A 22,471-nucleotide genomic window follows, 5' to 3' on the forward strand; every position below is an offset into this window, starting at 1 on the left:
GTTGCACAAATGAGCACGGACTAACCTAGCCATGCATTCATAAAGCTTTCACAGTACTGTCCCAGTTGAAAGATATTTTCTTTTTTTACCATTTAGGTGCCAGATAGTAGCAAACATGGTGGGGGGAGTGGGGAGGAGGTTACCCACATGCCATGAAGGTCTTAGGTTTTATTGTTGTTACACTGGCTAATGCTGATGGAATTTAAATTATTTGGGGAACTTGTCCCCAGTCTGCTTCAATTCTGCAGAACATAAGGAGCTTTCACTTGGTAAAAAAGTAGAGATATTCACACAGGAACCCTTTGTTGCTGTACTTGCTCCTATATTCGTTTAGTTCTCCTTCACACACACATGGTTTCCAAAGGGTTGCACTACAGTCCACTGCCTACAGATGCTTCTGGGTTAATAGAGTCCCGTATTGACAAGGAGACTCAGAAATACAGCAATTAAGGCCCCAGGTCTGTGTTTCTGAGATAATTTTGAGAGGGGTGATAAGAAAGAGATAAATTTTGAGCTTGGTTTAAACCCACATGCTGCAGATACTGCAATGAAAAGATTGTGCTTTTGAAGTGGCTTGGCTGATAACATCCAGCCTCTGGGCACGAAGGAAGAGAGATCTCCCTGGGCTTAAAATATGCAGCCCTGGAAAATAAATAATATTTCCCTGGCAGAGCTCAAGGAAGTAATAATCATTCAGAGTTCCCCAGCCTTGGCATTAAGTTTCATCCACCCTTGTCACATGTGGCTATGACAGCCCCTGATGGGTTGTGGCCCAAGTGGGAGGCTCACCAGGGCACAGGTCTGATGGCTGCCCCTGCAAGCAGGGACAGGACAGCTGTGTGTGCTGCCTGCTCACAGGCAAATCTGCCCTTCGCTCTCCTCTCTTCCAGTCTTGAATCCTTTTCTATGTGACTCAGACTCAGACAAGGTCAGATTTACCTACTGACTTGAGAAAAGCTGGGTGCTGGCCCCAAAAGCTAAAAATTTCATTGCAAACTGTGGATGTCCTGCCAGGACAACCTAGCGTGCTCCTGGGCTGTGGGATGAAGGGTGCTTGGGGTGCAGCGATCAGGAAGGCAATGTGCACGTGAGCCACAAAACCAGCAATGACATTTCCACCTCCCTGCTAACTACCGCTCCTGTCCTGCCTCTCCCTTCAGCTCTGGGCGTTTCTGACCCAAACAAATTAGCTACCTCCCTCCCCCAAAATTATCAAATTTAGTCATCTAGTCCCATAGGCACTAATTGAAGAAAAACTGCAGGCAATAACAAGACTCCTCCCAGGGATATATTAAGAGCTTACTAAATTAAGTCCCACAAAGGAAAGTTGAAATTTGGATCAGGATCCTTTCTTCCACTCACTCTCTGGCGTGGAAGGAGGGCTCTTTGCAGCCATGAGCTCCTGGGTGAGAGGGGATGTCTGAGCAAGGCAGCAGGAGGACCCTAACGTGGGCTACTAATGGAGAGGTCTTCTCTTCCTCAGCATACTTCTTTTTGTGCCCAAAGGGGCATTTGCTGTTTGTAAACTTGCTTTGTAAGGAAAAAGCCAACTATCTGACACAGAGTTACGTGAATAAACCACAGGAGAACTATCCCATCCAGGGTCCAGAGATCAGGTTTGCCCCTTGTCTCATGAGCACTGAATGTGAATAATAATAATAAAAAAAATCCAAATTCAATAAAAACAGTGAAAAAAATGGCCAGTGGTCCAATTACACTCTTGTCAGCTGAATTTTTGCATTCCTGTACTTTTAAGCTTCAGTCACATCTTCCTAAGCACATACCTCCAAATGAATTTATTTTGCCTCCACGCCAAGAGCTGAGTTAGCAGGAAGGAGAACGCCGTCTTCTCACACCCTGAAGAAGAATTCTGTCTGAGCTGCGGTTAATGACAGATTGAGAGCAGAGCCCCATGTGCCTACCTTATATGAGATGTATTACCTTTGTGCAACAGGCTCAAGGATCTCATCAAGGCAGGCCACCGTGGTATCTTTATAAAAGCACTGTCTTTTCTGAATCTGCCTCCTATTGCTAAAAGGGAACCACAGGTTCACTTTTTAATCATGCCTCAGTATAAGGCATTAGTATGCTACAGCCAGGCGTTCCATAGAAATCACGAACATCTTCCTTATTAGTACACACTACAGGTGGGGAGTAGCTGACATAGCTGGTCAGAGGCAGCTCTTCATGTTTTAAAATAATAAATACAGGGAAGATGTGCAGTCAGTTCGCCAGGCAAACATGCCTCGTAAAAGCCCTAGCAAGGATTAACTGTTCCGTTTAAAGTCTCATCCTCCCTAAGGGAGTCTCAAGAGAAGGTTCCCCCCAGAGTGCCCTGGTAGGCAGGAGGACACATGTGTGATTATTCAGCCCTGCAGCGGATGCAGAATGCTCCATAGGCGCGTTAGGAGGTGGTGGTCAGAGCTTTATTTCACCTTCAGATAAGTCTGGCAGCCCCTTATGAAGTGAGCAGTGTCTGTGTTCTGCAGGATGCTATGAGATCGCCTTCCTTGGAGACTTCACAGGATGTAAGGGGGTCCCTCCAGCCCTCTTGCCATGAACATCCATGGAGGTTTTGTGGTCTCCAAAAGGTGTGCAAGAGATGGATGTCAGTAATCAAAGTTCAAGCAGTATTACAGCTTAAATTGGAATTTTACTCACAGTTAAGAAATGCAGAGTTTTCCCAGCTGTAAAGAAGGGTATATCAAAGCTCAGCATGGGTGTTGGAGTTTGTGTTTGAAAAGCACTTTGAGATCAGTGGGTGAAAAGCTCACAGATATGTAAAGCATGATTCCAGGGATCTGGTAACATGAGGCAGTTTATCTGAACACATACAGTGTCTAAACTGTATTAACTCATGGCTCTTCAACAACTGAACCATGGCAGCTTGAAAACAGCTAATTTATGTGTTGACAAAAGATGATTTATCTCATTGTATAAAATCTTCCAGAAACATCTGAACTCCCATTTTCTGATCATGACTCCATTTGGGAACCTCATCTCTCATTATAAAGGAAATTATCTCCTTTGGGATATACCTTGATTTTAACTTCTGTTGTCAACATAAAATCTTTTTAAAGAAAAACAATACGTACCTCATTGGTGATCAGTCTCAGTCATTTTATGAGTTCAAGAAAACAGATAAATAGGATTACTTACTGTTGTGTACTTAGCTTTAGAATCCCTGCCATTATTTGAATGTTTACCAACCTTTCAAAAACATAATTTTTAAAGCTAAATGTTTAGCTCAAAATCCTACAAGTTTCTAAAGATATAATAAGAAAAAGCATGGATCCTTAAATGGCTAGACATTAACAAATATAATTTTTAAATAAAAAAAGGTTTTGTTAATTTACATTGTAATTGCTGAGCCTTTAGGACAAGTTATTCCATGTTTTATGCATTTTCTCCTTCTAACAATAAGGACTAGAGACTTATTCCTTTTATGCTTAATAGAAGCTGAGACTCTCATGAAATCCCCTGACTTCATGGAACTGGATCATTTAACAAAAATGTTATCAATAAAAATGGAACCATGAAATCTGGGAAATTATATTGCCACTCATACTGAGAGCAGCCTCTGCATCACAATACCATGGCCTTAAAACTGAAGACTAAATGCCTTTTTGGACAACATTCTTTAGCCAAACATAACTTATACTGTCATCAAACACAAGTCATTGGGCTTTCCACATGCTAACTGGATGAATTGTAATATTGTTACATGTTGGAGATCAGACTGGAGGATCTATATGAAGTATTACAGGTATTATCTGTAACATAGGAGGATCTCAGGTGATGTTAGCTATCTGAGAGTCATCTGGGCTCCTTTCAGAGTCATAGGGAGAGTTAGGCAGCCTCCCCACTGGGCAGTTCATCCTGTCTAAGGTGGATGTCAGTGACAGAAAGGATACACTCTTGGAGAATTAAATTGCCAACACAGGGCTTCAATGACCACTTGAGGTTATGCAACTTACTTTCAGATTAATGAAGTTATGTGTGATAAAATGAAAGCATGGAAAAAATAAACTTGGGTTACCAGCATTATTTTGTAATAAATTTACCATGGATTCTTAAAATTTTTGTATATATTCTGCTTAGATACAATTTTTTGGGATGCCTTGGAAGTTAAAGAAAGCATGAATTAAAGCCCTGTACTCAGTACATCCTGAAAAATAATTAAGTCAAGAACCCAATAATTAGAAAACACACTTGAAAAGTTGTCAAGAAAAAAAAAATATATTGACCTGGATGTAGGCTGCTTTATATTAACAAAAAGTCATTAGCTTTTGCCAGTATAATGGTAAAAGACAGGCCTTGTTGCATCTCAGCCTGAATTGCTGATGTTCCAGTTGATAAACATGATTCTAAGTGAAAATTAATCCACTCTAAATACATCCCTTCTTTATTAGCTGCTTACTCCAAGGTAACAGTTACCAACTCTGTGTGTTTTCTTTTTTTTTTCTTTTTTTTTTTTTTTTTAGATTTGTTTGCTTGCTTCAGACTAGGAAATGCCATTTAAGAAAGCCTAGTGGCAGGAATGGAAATCCTGACTGCCAAGTCCAAATGATACAAGAACTGACTGTTTTCTGGTTTGCACTGTGACAAGGGTTCATTTCTAAAATTTCCCAATGCACAAATAAATAGCTAATAGATAGCTAGTAAAATGTGAGTCAATTATTATAAGTCATAGCAGGTGATTACAGTGCTTAAAGCATACTAAATAATCACTGCTGACACCTACTAGTGCTATGGACATCTATAGTATGTGTATTATGTCCTTAACACCTTTATAGTGTGTATTACTTGGTAAGACATATAACTATTTGGAAACTATCTGTGTTTTCACAACATAAAGCCTGTGCTATTCAACTGTGAAAGGTTCCCAGCCAAGTCATAGGAGGAGCTAAATAGTCCAAAGGCTCCTTCCCAATATTCACTGAGAACCCACTGCCAACAGGGAGGAGACCTAGGAATTTGGGTCCTATGTGAAGCCACCAATGATAACAGCAAGGATCTGCTAATACTAGCCTCCAGCTATTCAGGAGAACTCTGCTCACAGAATCCAGTTACCATGGTATTTAGAAAAGATTCTAGTTTTAAGCAGATTTTCAAAACACCTCTCTCTAACCCAGATGTGAGAGTGTCTCCTCCTTATCAACTTTGGACTCACTGGTTTTACCTATGTCCTGGATCTGTCATGTGACTAAAAGAAGTGGGCCAAAAGAAGATAATCAGATTGGTTACAGAAAAAAAGAGTGTTTTTCTGAATATAATTTTATCTTTTCCTAAGGTTCAAATCTAAGAATATATCTTTCAAAATACATGGCAATTTTTAAAAACTTATTTCTCCTGCTTTACATGCCTGCCCTGACAAACAATATGGACAAATGCTGGAATTCTAGGTCTTATCAGTTGTATCGTATTTAAGGGCTTATTCACACAGAGCATTATTGTCCTTTACATTATGAAAGCAAAGTGGGTAGATGGAGTAGAACTTGCTCATTGGCTTCTCTGCAAGGAAAGAGATGGAAACAATGAACACAAACACAAAGGAACCTTAAGACCAAGGACCATGCCTGCACAGGTTTTTTTTGAGGGGTGGGGGTTTGAGTTGTAGTTTTTAACTGATGGGACCAATTATGGGACTTGAATGGCTCTGTACAAATGACCCTGTTGTTAGCAGGGTTACATTTGCTATATAGGCAACTCTACTGCAAACTTCTTAGGCAGTCAATAGGGAATGAAAAAGGTGAAAAGCAGTACTTAAAGAATTTGTGCGCTCTCTGCGTGTATGCTCTTAAGTGAGAGGGCACCCAGGAGAGCATCCCATACCAGATTTGTTTTTGTTTCCTGGGATCTATTTGAAGTGCTTTGAGTTGCTACAAAAATCTGTTAAGGAGAGGATGCTTGCAGTTTTAATTTCAATAAGAAAAGGAATGCAGTAAATATATTTAAAAAAGCAGAGAAAACAAGAAACCTTTTCTGCCCACCTAATTTCATGGCAACCTTAGGGATTTAATGGCAAAACAGTAAATGAACAGATTATTTACAGAAATGCTATAGCATTTAAAACATGTGCAGGTGTAACCTTATCACTCTCTATAACTACCTGAAAGGAAGTTGTAGCGAGGTGAGGGTCGATCTCTTCTCTAATAGTAACGAGCGATAGGACTAGAGGAAACAGCCTCAAGTTGCGCCAGGGAAGGTTTAGGTTGGATATTAGGAAAAACTTCTTCACTGAAAGGGTAGTCAGGCACTGGAACAGGCTGCCCAGGGAAGTGGTTGTGTCCCCATCCCTGAAGGTATTTAAAAGATGGGTAGATGTGGCGCTTAGGGACATGGTTTAGTGGTGGACTTGGCAGTGCTAGGTTAACGGTTGCACTTGATGATCTTAAAGGTCTTTTCCAACCTAAACAATTCTATGTAAATGGGGCTACAGTCTGATTCTGTAATACATCATCAGCACAACAGAAATGTGCAATAGGTCATCTCAGAACCAGTTTCTGCCTGCACCTCCTGCACCACCTAAAATATGAAAGCCTAGGATGACCTCAGTTTCTATGCTGGAGTGCATGTTTTCCCTTCTACTGGTCCAGTGTGGGCCTCAGAAACTAAACAAGCTCTCAGTGAATTCATATTTTAGGGTGACACCGAAGAAGAGTGTTTGTACTCGTGCAATAACCAAACTCTTTGCTGAATATTTCTGCCTAAGAGGTGTAGGAGCAAAGGCACAAGTGAGTTAGCCAAACAGGGTCTAAAAAGCTATGTTATCATTCAGCTCTGATGCCATTTCTTTGCAGAAGTTCAATTAGGTCTTCAGCTTTTATTTCCACACATTCAAACTGGGAAGATTGTACTGATCCTTTACCATTGGGAAGTAAGAATGGGAAAGGTGAGGTGAACACTGCTAATAAACTTTGTATAGTAGCAGCAGCCCAGAAAAGAAAAAGAAAAGAAGAGATAGTATGAACATGAAAGGAAAATCTTGGTTTTTCAAGGGAAGCTATAACAGAAATGATTAAAAAAGGAGATGTATAGAAAGTTTCAGTTTCAGGAAAGGAAAAAGGAAGAAGGAACTTAAAAGTATTGAATGAAAATCTTACTGTTTTCAGGATTAGGAGGTGAAATTTATTTTCTCTCCTTTATTCTTTCATTCTGTGGCAGAGAGTTTACATCCTACTGGGCTGGAGATGACTGTTACAGTGATAGCTGACCTGGGGAAGGTCTATCACTAAGTGACTAACAAAATAAATAAGTAACAAAGCAAAAAATGTAAGAGTTACAAGGATATATATAACATCATCTAGTAGAAAGAAGGAACTGGCAGGTCTGCAGACTCCCCCATTCAGTCAGGAAATTCTCTCCCATCGTTTATTTAAATGTTATTCACTATGTCCAGACATAGACACAGCAGCTCCTTCCATTGTTTGCTTGCATGAAAGTAGATTGAAAACAATCCTACAACATTTATGAGAAATGTCCATGTTATGTTTAGAAGTACCGGAAATAACCAGGAACATATCTCTGCCCTCAGGTCATAATAAAACTAGGGCTGTGCAATGACCATGTGGTCAGAACAGGAAGGGCTAAGTTTACTTGAAACCAGAGAAGATCTCCCCCAAATGACTCTTTATGGTTACTGAATTATGTCAGTGCTAATTCTGGTAAATCCCAAAGTAAAGATTGAGGGAGCTATCCTTAAATTGTCATCCGTTGCCTGCTGCTTAAACTGTGAACTAGGTAAACATCAAATTATATTACTCCAAAGGATCATTCAAAATGTAGTTTGTTAGATAATGCTCACTTTTCTGAGTCACTGAAATGCTCTCTTCTGACTACTGTAAAATACTCGTAAGAAATAAATATTTCACCTTAATGCATGAGTACTCATAGATAGTACACCTGCATTGCATCCACTTTGACTACAGCTATTATGCGCATGGTGCTGGCAGATTGCATGAATCACATAAGACAGTTGCTGTTCTCTGATGGGATGTTTTATGTCTGTAACCATGACAGTGGGAAATGTAAAGCTGGCAATTCAATGAGTTCAGAAAACTCATAGTATTTGCTTTTTTTTACTTAATGTCTTAATCCCTGAAGTCTCATGACTATTTCAGAATATTTTTTTGCCTTTCTAAAATGCTTCAGTGCTTCTTGAGAAGGCATACACCTTCCAGACCTTTGAAATTAAAAGTCAGTTAGAAAGAACACAGAAATAGAAGTTGCTTGATTTTTAGTTTCAAGAATATATCATTACTCTTAGGTATTAACTTTTGGAGCCAGGAGGCTGAATCTCTCTGCACCAAAAATGTGACTAGCACTGAAAAATAATTCATAACATCTGTAGCTTGCAATATCCGTTATACTTTGAAATATGTGTTCACTACACAGAGTGGGTGGAAATGGAAAAGAGCAGTTAAAGCAATGAATTAATTTTTAAATCTTTGCTAGGGCCTTTATAATTATTAGTACTATCATAATGGGGAATTATGAATTTGATCATAATATGTGAATTTGTTTCTATTTTTCCACATTCCTCACTCTGTTCTGGGAAGCAATGCTGTAAACATTTGGAAAAAAAACAAGTGTAGTAACATATCAGTAGGTCTACCTTTGTGAGAGGCCACCTCAGCAGGGGATGGAGTTCGTTTTCTTGTTCTTTCCTATGGGAAGGGTCAGAGGTACACAAAAATAATAATTAGTGATAAAAACAAGTCCAAAATGGATCTTAATGGAAGATGAGTCTTATAGACTGAAGAGCAGAAAAAATGTCTGAAAAATGGTTGTGAATCACTTTTAAGAAGATGTATTTTAAGACTCGTGCATTCCAATGGACACCATTTTTTTATATATCTTAGAAAAAAACTGTTACTGCTGATTCCATGGCAAGCGAGGGGAAGGTGAAGAACAAGCTTTTACTTTGAAAGTGGGAGAGAGAAGGAGGCTGTGGATACTCCTCTGTAGAGAAAGACAATTGTTTCTTGTTTTATGGATGGTAGGATGCAAATAATGAAATTACTCCTATTTGCAAATCCCACACAATAGAGGACAAATTTCCAGTAAATACTGAAGCACATAGCCTGGGAAAGCATCAGTGAACTTTTCTAAGTCAAAGCATTCAAAGCTGTGTTAAGCTCCTTGCCATTCTTCCAGAAAGCAGTCGTTGAGTCCTGTTATTTTCCGTGACTAAGTATCCTGACCCCGTAAGCTTGCCATTCTCCTCATTCACCCCGGAGTCCACTCAGGGCATTACTAAGGACATTCACCCCCGAGAGGTTTGCTGCCTGTCAGTGGGATGTGGCAGAGCTGGGCTTGGAGCAAGGGAGAACACACAGCAGTGTGCACAGGGAGCACAGGCAGCTGCTGGAGAGGCTGCCTCCGCCGGGAAAACAGCCGCTGATGATCACGGTTGGGAATTACATGTAGCTCAGCCCAAATTCCTCAGCTGGCAGCAGCTGTTTGTGAAAAGTCTTGAAAAGAGCCCCATTTTATGGCCCCTGTGATAATTATCGTGAGTGTTGCAATGTAATAACACATGTATCTGAGCTACATTGTTCAGATGTCTCTGCCTTTTGGCCCCTTCTCTCCAGCTGGGGAAGGGAAGGTTTATCCAAAGGAATAAGCCCCATCCCTGCTTGTTGTAAAATGGATAGGTGGAGGAAAAAAAAACCCAAATACCCGAAACAAACAAACAAAAAAAATCAAACCACAAGCTCTGTTGCGTTGTTAAAGTTGTTTATAATTGGCACTGGCACTGTTCACATATTTGTTATTTTGACTATGTGGTCTCAATGTTGCAAGGACGCAATTCTCAGGGAAGTGTCCTCATCTCTGGGCTACAGACTCAGACTCCCATTTGTTTAGTCTCCCTCACTGGCCCCATAAATCTTGCATTCCTTTTCTGCATAGTCGTATGGCTTCAGCAGAAATGTGGCTCCATGCCAAGTTGCAGACTAACTTGTGGCTCTCACTTCTGAGAAACTGGAGCAGTGGACTGAAATCCCTTCATAGCGAGGATGGTTCAAAAGCCACCCTTCTTTTGTGGATTAAACAATTCCATGGCCACTTGATCACAGCTCCTGTAGCTGAGCAGGTTATTCCCTCAGCTGCAAAAGTAACAAAGCCTGTCTTGTATACCAAAACCCCTAACCTCCCTTAGTCCTCACACTATTCCCAAATCCTTGCTACATCTCCTACACCTGTTTGGCTGGCTAAATGGCAGCATATGCTAGTTCGGCTGGTGCAGTGCTACACAGGAGATGGCTAGTCACTGATTACTGCTCTCTCAGGGGCTGGATAAGGGCTGAATTATACCAGTCTTGGTTCTTCTCTCCCTAATATCTGGTCTCATAAAAACTGCAGACCCATCAGACTTCTGTCCTCTCCAGGAGATGAGGCAATCACAGCCAAACAGTCAGAGACTGTAATTTGCTTAAGAAATTATGAGAAAAACCTATACCCCACATAGATAGGATCCCACAGAGACAAGCCTGATTTCTGCAAAGTTACCTTCTTCTCCATCCTCCCACTAAGGAGGGATTCCTGGTCCTATTAACCTCTCCCCACCAAACATCTTCTAGGTGACTGTAGATGAGCCTTTCAGTGCTTCCAAAAGTGAGTGTGGGCACTTGTTGTTTGCATGAAAGAAATCTGTCAATGATCCAGCTCAGCTGGATTTTGATGAATACATTTTGATTGTGTTTTTTATTCCAAAAATCTGTGGTGTAGCAACTAGTGTAAGAAAAAGTTAGGAAAAATTCTGCCAGGGATAATAAAAGTTCAGCTGATCCTGACTAAAAAAAGGAAATATTTCAAGCTTACTTACACACTTTTTTCCCCCATTTTGTAGTTCTATGGCATATTCAGTTCTTTATGTGTTTTCATATGCATTCATTTTTACACACATACATGTACACTGGTGGGAATAGTTGAGTGGTACAGGTTGATAATGTAGAACAGAAGAAAATTTCTTATAGAACTCTGCAGAGAATAATACAGACCTGATGTGTGCTGCAGGAACTGATGGCTGTTCAGCTTCTATAAAGAAGTCAGGAATTCTCCCAAAGAAATATTTTAGTGCAAATAGTCTTTATGACTAAGGATACATGAACTGGTTTATTAAATCCCTTATATTTTCAGAATCTTTAGGCTCTTAATTTCAGTGTAAGCAAGGATTTTGGAAGGGTGGAGCTATACCATTTCTACTAATCTGTGAATAAGTAGAATTTTTTAAAATGTATTTACCAACTTAAATAATAACTGACTTAGTTTTATTCAACCAAAATAAATAATGACATGTGTATTTTCATTTTAACATACAGTGGGAAAGACAAAAGAATCTAAATCTTTAATCAGTTATAAGTTAATCTTAGGAACCAGAGGCCTGAAACATTTCCAGGGAACTGAATACCAAACTGTGTAGCACTGATTATTCACATAAAAATCAGACTGCTATGAGAGATTTTCTTATGGCTTTTTAAGAAGCAAGATTTAATGTATAAAAAATCACAGCCAAGAGCTGGAATACTTCTGTAAACTGCTCTTAAAATGATTGAGAGGTGACTCAATTGACATTTTCCAACATCAGTTCCCCTTTCAGTTGGTATTACATGAATTTCACTGGAAGGCATTTGTAGGTGGACATGCAGTCATTCTGTACAACATGGCTTCAGAATTATATGGCATCACTTGAGTTTTTCAGAAATCAGTAGTAAAGGCAGCCCACAGTTCTGCTCTGAACTTCTCAGTCTCCCAGCCAGAGGAATCAAAAAATTCTCCTGGGAAATAGTAATTCTACCCCAGGAGCCAAGAGCCATTTCAGCTTCTAGTGGGATTACAATTTCCTCTATTTAGTTCAAATTCTGACATGCTCCTCCTACATGTATCTATCTGGAGATACATCTACCTATATAGAGACCTGGACCTGCAAGCTGAAGCACAGCTCTTGAAGACAATGTAGATGTGAGAAGTGTTGAAACACTTGGATCCAGTCCACACCTCAAACACAATTTAGTCCTGAATTATTTAGCTGCTGATTTTACAAGGCAGTGTCCAGATCCACTCATTTATAAACTCTTCCTCCACTGGAGAGCTCCAGTTGATGTAGCTTTCAGTTGGAGGATGTACTAAACTGCTTAATGATAACGCAATGTCTCTCCAGCAGCCGGGGTGCATCCTGTGCTCCTCTATGCTTTGCTATTCAAAACTCAGACAAGTCAAGAAAAAAATCAAATATAATTTCTATAGCTGTTTTCTGAAACATTTTTAAAAACAGCTTCAGGAAATGCCTAATAGAATATACATGAGATGATAGGTAATAAGACAAGTTTAACACTTTATGGGATGGCAATTAAATTCTTTGCATGCAAAGCTAGTTATTGTATCGTACATCCTTCTAGTTTCTAGTACAAGATAGGACGCTTTTATAGATCACCTTTCACAAATGGAGAGCTGATTATTAAATTTGTCTTATCATATAATATGAAACATTTAAAGTTTAACTTCACTGCTCTGGGAAATTATCAGTTCTGCCTTATTCAGGGATAACACTTGAGCTTTTAGAAGCTGACATGTGAAGCTTGAAATGTACAGTTGGAAATATAGTTTGAAGTTTAGTCTCTGGCAAATTATTCCTTCAGTGGCAATCCAAGTGTTCTTACAAAGTATGTTCCAAGAGCATCACATAAAGAACAGTTGTATAGCTCTCATGTGCCCTAGTTTCTGTCATAAGCACTTATTTACAGATACCAGTCTGCCAATATAAATGTATAGACAACCAGAACATAGTAATATCACTTTAAATACAAATAATTAAACCTTTTTTTTTGTATTTATATGTGAAAAATGCTATAAAAGTTGCTAGACCGTAAAAACCTCTTATAACAGAATTATGATCTTGAAAAGTAGTGCTTTTTGGGAAAGAATTTTTAGTTGCTGACATCATTCCTGTCCACTGAGGACAGAAACTGTCCAAAGACAACCAACATACAAATTATATGGTATCACATTTTTATATATTTGGAACTCTAGTCCTACACTTCTGAAAGTAATGAGGGTTTTGCAATTGCCTTCAGTAAAAATGAAGTCCACGACTGAATGAGGAAAGGTTATGTTAGTAATATGAAGAATCTTAATCTGTATCATATAATCATGCACTGAATATCAGTAAGGTAAATAGGATGAGATGTGAGCTTTGGCTCTTGTCATTTCATGTACAGTAGAAGTTTTTACTAATTCATCCCAGGCTGGATGATTGTGCTTTTTAAAACTTTTGGATGCTGGTGTGATTAAAACTCAGCCAGGTTAATCTATATTTGACACAGTTTTAATAAATATCAGATCCAAATATTTTAATAATTTTTTAGCTAATATTAAAGAACTTATGGGTGGGAAAATAAATTTGAAAGTGGCTAGGATGTTTTTTAAATTCAGAAACCAAACTTTTGTAATGGTAGGACAACAGAATATGTTCTACACAGACTAATATTATCAATTAAAAAATAAGATTAAAAGAAGCAAACACTTTTCAAAAGTTTATGTCTTCTGCACCCATATATAGATAACCAAAAGAGCAATCTTGTTTCCAGAATTTGCTAACTACTGAACAGCAGTAACAGACACCAGTGGAATCTGTGAGATGCTCAACAGTTGGAGGATTCAGACCACGCACCCAAAGATGAACTGGAGGCCTCATCTGCATGCAGATATTTTTAAGAATATGGCCAAATCTATAATGAATTCTTAACGTGTCACTAATGGGAGTAAAAAGCTCCAGTACACATCACTGTGGCCTCTCTAGACTTTATGGTAAAGTTTTATAGTTGTAACTACAGAATAGTGCTCTTTATGTAGGTTAAAAGGATTAAATATAGTACCAAACATATACTTCTTTTCATGGTTTGCCATAATCCTTCCAAGTAAGAACCAACCATTTTTTTTATTCTACATATATATATATTCTAAAAAGGATTGAAAGCGAAAGCGTTTTGCTTAACATTGGATTTTGACAGAGAAACCTATATTCCAGGTGTGAAAACACTTATGTTTGTGATGAACATTAAACATCACAGAATCACAGAATTGTTGAGTTTGGAGGTCACCTTTTGAGATTGTCTAGTCCATCCCCCTGCTAAAGCAAGGTCAGCTAGATCAGGTTGCTTAGGGCTGTGTCCAGTCAACTTTTAAATATCTTCAAGGATGGAGACTCCACAACCTTTGTGGGCAAAGCATATCTTATCTCTGGGCAAGCATATCTCACTGTGTTTGCAATACCATGCTTGAGATTAAAATATATAGGTTTAAAAAGATAATATATATAGGTATATATACACCTGAGAACAATATCATGCAGTCCACCATCATACTGGGGAGGCACTGGCAATAATTGCAGAGAGATCTTTCTCAGGAGACTTCAAATATAGCTTCATAAATATTTGTTAAAAATTTTACTGGTAAAAAGACTGTTCTATCCAGAGAAGTCCACTTCTGTTATATGGCCATATAGAGACGTTATTAGTGTCTATAAATTTTTCCTACCAACCATTCATTTAGCATTTCACATTCTGTAAAAAAAAAAAAAAAAAAAAAAAGACTAGTTAGGAAAGAACATTTTAATTTTGTGGTAAATCAGAATGACTATAAAAGATTTGCTCTATTCCAAGTCACAGTACGAAAGGAAAGCTGGGTAAAGCAAGTGTTATTTAACACTAAATAATTTCATTTCCATGACTTCATCGGACTTACATATCAGCTATTCAGAAAATAGTCCCAAAGAGAGTCTTTAATTTAAACTGTCTGATGTTCTTTTGGCAGTTGTAGTGAAACCAAGAGATTTGTTCTCCAGAAAACTTGGACATAGTTTCAGATGAAAGAAAAGGGGGGAGGTGGATTGGTTTTTTTTTTAAGGTGGACTTTAGTGCAAGTTATTCAGTTACTGTCAAACAAACAGTCTTTTTTCTGGAAATGATTATAATTAACTATCGTACTTCTTTCAAAAAAGCCTACTACCTTTTAAATAGCAGGAAATGTTCTCTGTCCACAAAAGCTAACACACAGTGAAATTAATAAATACCATACCTCTTTCTGAAAGCAATTTTTATTCACACAATTCAGTGGAATTAAACGTGTTAGAAATAATTTTCCCAAACTAAATCCTTTGCTTCAAGCTATAACTTAGATATATTCTCAGAAAAGGGCATAATGGAAATGTGAATAAATAAATTTTCATTTGACATAGCCAAATATAACTCTCTTTGACTGGCTGGAGACAGAAATATTTTCAGATAAGTCTTCATAAGCTTCTTCAGGAAATGAGTTCTAGAAATGGTGTTTACCGAAAGGTAAATGCTGCTAAGAAAAGTACTGACCCCTATTTAAAGTTTCTTTCAAAAAGTCAATTGTTTATTCTTTTCACTGTCCCAAGGTCTGGAAAAAGTGCCAAGAGACCTTCCTCCCGATACAACTCTGCTGGACTTACAGAACAACAAAATCACTGAAATTAAAGAAGGAGATTTCAAGAACTTGAAGAATCTTCATGTAAGTGTATAAATGAACTAGCATTTGCCAAAAAAATGGGGAGAAAGTGTGGGTTTGGCCTGGTACTCATTTTTTTAAGGAAAACTGATGAAATACTCTGTGATCTTCCTCCACCAGTCCAGCCTATTTATTTCCTTTCCCATTCCTCTCCAGCAAACTCTCTTGTCATACCACAGAAGTTTCTCATCTCTTTTCAGTTCTTCATATATGTGTCTCCTATCCATTCAGTCTCCTGATCTCCATCATAGCTTCTCTCACCTATTTATTTGTTTTCAGTCCCTTTGGCACAGCGACTTGGTTATTTCTCTTTAAAAACCAGATCCATCTCAACCCTGCCACCTCATTCATTATTGTATTCCTTCCCCTCCTACCTCTGAGCTCATGGAGATTTGTATATACTAGGTTTGTCAGCAGTTTTTATGTACTAATTTTAGTTCAAGAATCTTTTCAAATTAATCTTCTGCCTCCTGCACTACAATGAAATTGTGTTTTTGTAATAGCCTTCTCCTAGCAAAACTCCATCCTCATCCTCCTTTACCTGCCAGTCTCTTCCAACATTGCTGTCTGTTTTCCTCTTTGCTGAAATATTTTCCTCCCCTGGTTTCTGCCCTTTTTTCTGGTTCATCTCTTCTTTTCCAAGTTTCCATCAGACAACTACCTTCCTCTGTTTCCAAATTTTCATTTCTCTGTCTGAGGTGCTCCTCCCTTATTTCTATACTTTTTATCAACATCTTAAAATTCATACCTCATCGTCTTGCCTCAACTTTGTTAAAATATCTCTTTCTTTCCAGATCAGAAAAAGGCTATTACTTCTCTGCCTTTGAAAGTAATACCCCAACTCAGGCATATTTCTGAAAATAATATATTTCTAGCCTCTCACCAACTCTATTCTGTGTATTGTTCCATTTGAACCTTTTTGATTATAATCAATATAAACTACTTGGATTTGCTTTCCTGGCTCTTCACAGCCTCTTTCTATTCTATTGTTTTCATTCACAACCAAGAAGCCAACTCCCACTTTTTATCCATTCATGATGCCAATGCCATCACCCAAACACTGTTTCAAACAAGAATCTGCATTCATCCACTCATACTTGGAAAAAAAAGAATCTTATAAACATTTATCTCCTTAATTATTTCCAAATTACCTCTTAAATTTTTGTTTTAATGCAACATCAATAAGAAAAGTTTTAAAAATTTCTAGAAATAGGCACAATGCCAGTCTGTCCATAGTGGAGGGACCTGCATGTGTAAATCATGATGAGGTTCATGTCATCTAATTTTAGCATAGGTGTCTGTACTTGAACTAGTTACACAGATAACCTCTACAATCAACAAAGAGAAGCGGGTGCTTCTACATCACATTTCATCTGACTTGGTTTTAGAATGAGATGACTTGTGCCCCAGAATTTTTTTTTAATTCCTCTGCTTGGCTACTGCCCACTTGTTTTGGTTTTCTTCCACCTTGGAGAGAAGTCCTGTGTTTTCGGTGAAGATTATCTGCAAGGTGCTAAAAAAGAGAAAAGTCTTGTCAGTGAAATTAATCTTTTCGCCATCCTTCTTCATGACACTGCATGAAAGGAGACAGAGCATGGTATTGCAGATGAAAAGCACTGCCCCCAGTGACTTCTGCCTCCTTGGCACTCAGCTCAGGTCTCTCTTATACATCCTGCTGTGAGTTAAGCTGTTGTGAACTATGTCATCTCATTGAGGTTAACTCTATGGATATATTTTTTCTTTCTTCTATTACAGGAGATATAATTTAATAGTGAATTAAATAGGTAACTCTTCAGGGAAGAAATTATTTGTTTGTCTTACTCCCAAAAGTACCCAGTACATGCTTAGGGACCAGTGGAAATCATACAGAAGAGTGACAACAGTAACATAAGTTTTAACAAATAACCTCCAAAAGAATGCAGTTTTCCTGGATTTACTCAAGAACAAAAAATGATCCTCTCGTCTCGTCCCCAAAATAATAATTTAGTTATGCAGTACATCTATGTAACTAGGTACCATCTTTACTCTCAGCAGGCATCATTCTTCTTCTTGTGTAGTATCTGGGAATGATTCCCATTCCCTACATTGCAATTAAATATTCTTAAGAGTCATAGTGAAAGGGGAATATTGTTTTTAGATAAATATAACTCAAAAGCTTTGTTGTTGACAGAGCTCCATTGTCACTTTTGTTTTAATGAGATATATGTGTGTGTGATATACATGTATATGTGTGTATATATATATATATCATGTATATGCTTTTTAATCATATTCCCTGATAAACACGGCTTGTGTTAGCGTTACACTTGACAGTGTGATGTTCAAAAGTTTCTAGGCTTCTTAGACTCTACTAAACCTTCTTATACTCTACTAAAACAAGAAGATTTACATAAATTATCAGTATTATTGTTCCAAAATCTAAAATTATCAGCTGCTGCAGTTAACCTCTTGCATGAAGTGATCACTTAAGGGAACAATTTCTTAAATCCCGATTTTATTAGATCTTGAAAAAAATGAACAGTATATTTAGTTTATTCCTTTTGAATATTCCTTTTAAATTCCTTCCTAATTCCTATGGACATCACCAACCATAGGTGTAATAGTTTTAGAAGAGATTTTCATGAGCAGGTTGGATTGAACCTAAAGTTCAACTTGTACTAAAAACCAGATGAAGTAAGGAGAAAAGAAGGGGATCTAACTATTAACTTGCTTGTGGCTTCTCTTTCAGCACAAATGTAACTGCTTATGCTCTGAGTGCACAATACATGGAAATAGAAATGAAAGAGAAATAAGTACCTATAAAAATATTCTTTGTATCAGAAACTTTTCTGGAGTAGGTAAAAGAGCAGTTAAAATTTGCAGCTGTGGAAATATGGCAAGCAAGTAGAAAAGGATGCAACTAAGGGAATTGAAGACAGTCTTTTTTTAGGGCCAAGGAGTGAGTTTTGTGGTGTCAGAAAACTATCTGATATTATGTAAAAAACTTGCTTATGATTTAGACCTGTGGCAAAACAATCAGAAAGGCACTATTGGAAAAGCCAGGAAAAAAATCTTCTGTGAAACTATCAGAATTTTCCAGGCAAACTGACACTTCTGGATAGAGTACAGTACTTTGACCCCATGGACACAGTAAAGAATCCAAAATACTACATGAGTAAGCCCTCATGCAGAGTGAAGGAGGAGTCTACAAAAACAGCACAGGGAGTTGCATGCTGTGTGGCAAAGCCAAAGCAAACCAGCCTGGCACTTGGAAAAAGAGGTAAAACAAACTACTGTGTATTAGATCACTATAAGAACAGCACAAACAACAGAATAGTGACTGCACGCTTTTCCGACAGGAATTTTTCAATGGCACAGTGTTATTACAGCAAAAGAAGACAAATGCGCTATTGGCCTGAAATCAAATGGAACATTGCTTAATTTAAGCTGGCAGTACTATGCAAAGCCATGGTTGTGCATACGGCAGTGCTAAAACCAATTGTATTTATACTGAAAGAAAAGACCTGCATGAAAGAAATAAAAGATTTAAACTTGGGACTTAAGGTTATGACCATATCCACACTAAGGGATTATCAGCACTAAACGTATGGGCAAACAAACTGAAACAATCTTTGTAGTAATATCAAGTGGAAAAATAATGTATTGCATTAGAAAACTTTCATGCACTCCATTTTTTTTTTTTTTTTATCAAAAGAAGGGTCCCTATGAAAGGACAAGAGCCCAGACTAACTGAAGAGAAGTCTAAGAACATCTTCCAAGGATACAGAAAAGCTCCTAACAGATCAAAAAATATTAATGAAAGAACACAGTCTTCTGATGACTCATTACATCTTCAGTTCGCTTTTCCCAGGCGTAATTAAAAGAGAAGTTAAGTAAACATAATGCTCTGCAGATCACGGAATGAAGAATCAGTAACCAGTGGCATACTGTAAAAAAAACAAAGGCAGATATCTCTGTACAGTTTCTACCTCTGAACTCAATTCCCACTATCATCAATGGCAGACATTCTTAATAGGACTGAGAGATACCTTTTAAAAATTTTTTTCCACTTACTGCAGCTGTAGGGTTCTACGAAATATTCTAAGGGAAAAAAAAAAAAAGTTAATCTTTCTGAAATGCAGCACTCCCTTAGAGAGTTGTCATTTCCTCAGACTCTCCTTTGCATTGTGCTTAACACACAAGGAGATTTTCCAGTGAAACAAGCGTGCAACACAGCACATGCATGCAAAGTTTTTTTAATGTGCAGAGGGTAAAGATCTTTTTGTGTAAGGAAAACAACAGAAGAAAATACTTTGAGGTCCTTAAAATTCTGGAGATAGTCAGCATACTAAGCTAATGAAAAAAGGAAATTTTATAGAACACAATAATAAAATAAACAAGTAAACTGTGATACAATGAATGGCCTTGTTCAGTAGACAAGGACAGGGGTGAAAGATTCTCTATAACTCTAGATCATTAGGATTTTTTTTTGTTGGAGCAGGAAAATGTAGAGCCAGCTGCTCCCTGGTCATCTGTGCAAGTCATGTTACACAAGACTTATCAGTGAGAGCACAAACACCATCCAAACTAGATCTGCAGCAGGCTCCTTGGCTTTGTGACATTATTCAGCACGGTACTGAGGATGTGAATAAACTGCTTTCCACAGTCGTCTTTCCTTTGTACTGACAGGCTGTTGTTTCAGTGCCTTGCCATCTCCTTCCCTCACAGTTCATTCATCTCTTCCCTATTGTTTCTATGTCATCCCTTTTCCCTTGCCTTTCTTAGCTATGTTTGCTTGATCCTAGGTTTGGCAGGGTTACTACCAAACCCTACCAAAGAATTTAAGTAACAACAAATAAAGAATAATTGCAACATCATGTTTTTTTTTATATCTTTATCCTTTTCCTGCTTTAACTGTAGATCATGGGCCCTTCAGGAGACATAACATCTGGAATTCTGTTCAGAGACCTCCTTGGATTCAGGGGCTCTTGGTCCCTTTAACTTTACCAATGTTTATGATTTTTCAAATGAATTTTAAAATGAATAGGTATTTTGTAGAATTTTGTCTCCTGGTATAATACAATTAGAGAAGAAAGTCAAATTCTCTTTTATATTTTTTGTGTTCTTTGTTTGTTTTTTTTTTTTCCTAGGTATACATCCACTCCTAATAATTTGACAGAAAATCTTGACTGTAAGTCTAGGTTATGAGTATGACTTAACAACTGAAAACATAAGGCAAACAAAAAGGATGAAATTTATTATTATTTTTTATTTGGATGCCTGACTCCTGAGCTTACAATTCTTAAGGCATTACTGTTGCTAGCAGAACTGTAATAAAAAACAGGTAATAATGTAATACATAACCCAGGAAATGAAAGAAATTCCATCAGGTCTGCAGATTGACTTTTCAGTTTAAACCCTGAAGGGCGCATGCATCATTAAAGATTTGATGTTAGGTAAGAGTACCATCCCCAGCTGGCAAAACAGATGTATCATCATGTATTATGGCTGATAACAATTTGCTGATCATTTTACAGTTCACTTCTGATTTTGGCAAGGCTCTCACTTCAAACTGTTCTAAACTAAGAAGAACAGAAGTAGGGTTGAGAACCCCTCAGAACAATCCCCTGAGATTCTCACATAATGAAATTACACCAAAAAATACAAGCCCCTGCTCCCCCCCCCCCCCCAGACTGGGCAAAAATTGTAACTTTTGGTAACCCCAAAAAGAACAACCCTATGCTAGGTCCTACATGATTGCCACATGCTCCCTCTGCAGTTTGTCAGGGTGTTTTTTGACAAAAGACTGCCAACAAGTGTTCCAAAATTTTCCTGAATTGTGAATCCTCCTTTTTGTTTTGGGAATAAATATTTGAGGTAGAAACCAGGCCAGAGGGAGCTAAATGGCCAGACTCACACTGGCTTCAACAGAGCCAGCACCTATTCCTGTCATACAGTGATTTTTTTTTTTTTTTCTGACTACACTAATACCAAAGTTGTTTCAGTAAAAAGTAAGCCATCTTTGGAGCAAAGCCTGGATTTTTTTTTCCTCTCTGACCATCACTTAAACTGCTGGTCATGATAAGGTGGTCTGTAGGTATTACCACAGTGCAATATTTTAACAGAGTCAATGTTTACCGTGCAATGTTTACCTGCTACATATGACAAGGGAAAAGGCTTTGACTCAGGAAAATGAGGATGGAAGCTAATTTTTTGTCTTATCCATAGGAAATTGCTATGAACCTTCTAAGCAGGACTAAGTGATGTCTTTAATACTTGATGTATTCTCTCTTTATTTCTTGCCTCTTTTCTTCCGTATGGCTAAATACCTTCGCACCCATACCAGGTCATGCTGAAAGCTGTACATTCGTGTGCTCAGCCTTTTGTATTGTGAGCTGGTGATATGCTTCAACTCTTTTTTTTTGGCAGCAGGGAGGAGTACATTTATTTTAAAAGAAATATCTTCTCCCCTCCACTAAAAATGGAAGCATGGAAGAAGATAGATTTTTGAATAAAAGTATCAGTTCCTGGGGCTTTGTTCTAGGCTGTCAGATTTCTGCCAAATCATGTCTTACTAACAGCATCGCAAATGGTACCTGTGGTCAAGGGCTCCAGCACTTTCAGCCCTTGCACTTTCATGTTGACCCTTATTTTTCCCTCCGAGGACTTCTTGCCCTATAAAAAATTTTTTATGTCCTTTAACAAGACGAATATAATGCTCCATCATGCCATCTGGGCTTTATTCAGGATAGCTCGTCCATGTGGCATGTTTTTGCCTAACATCTCTTCCTCAATAGCACTGCCTGCAGATGTTTTCCCTAGGTTTTTCTCCTCTAGTTCCTGTTTTCACTGACCTCTAAATTCCCCTGAGTTTTTATATTTTATTCTGTTTTGTTTTAACTTTTGTTACATGCAAACCATAAGGGGCACATTCTGAGGAAAGTAAACAGCATTG

The 22,471-nt window shown here is 38.0% G+C and overlaps 1 protein-coding gene across 1 annotated transcript in view; it reads left to right on the forward strand.

Annotated features, from left to right (window-relative positions):
- DCN (decorin) overlaps positions 1 to 22,471 on the forward strand; it is a 40,133-nt gene that overhangs the window by 5,628 nt on the left and 12,034 nt on the right. The window contains exon 3 of the mRNA XM_082308385.1: positions 15,428 to 15,540. Within this exon, the coding sequence (XP_082164511.1) occupies positions 15,428 to 15,540 (113 nt within the window). The remainder of the gene's footprint in view (positions 1 to 15,427; positions 15,541 to 22,471) is intronic.

Source organism: Platalea leucorodia, assembly GCF_965183815.1.
Source record: "Platalea leucorodia genome assembly, chromosome: 4".
NCBI classification, from domain to species: domain Eukaryota; kingdom Metazoa; phylum Chordata; class Aves; order Pelecaniformes; family Threskiornithidae; genus Platalea; species Platalea leucorodia.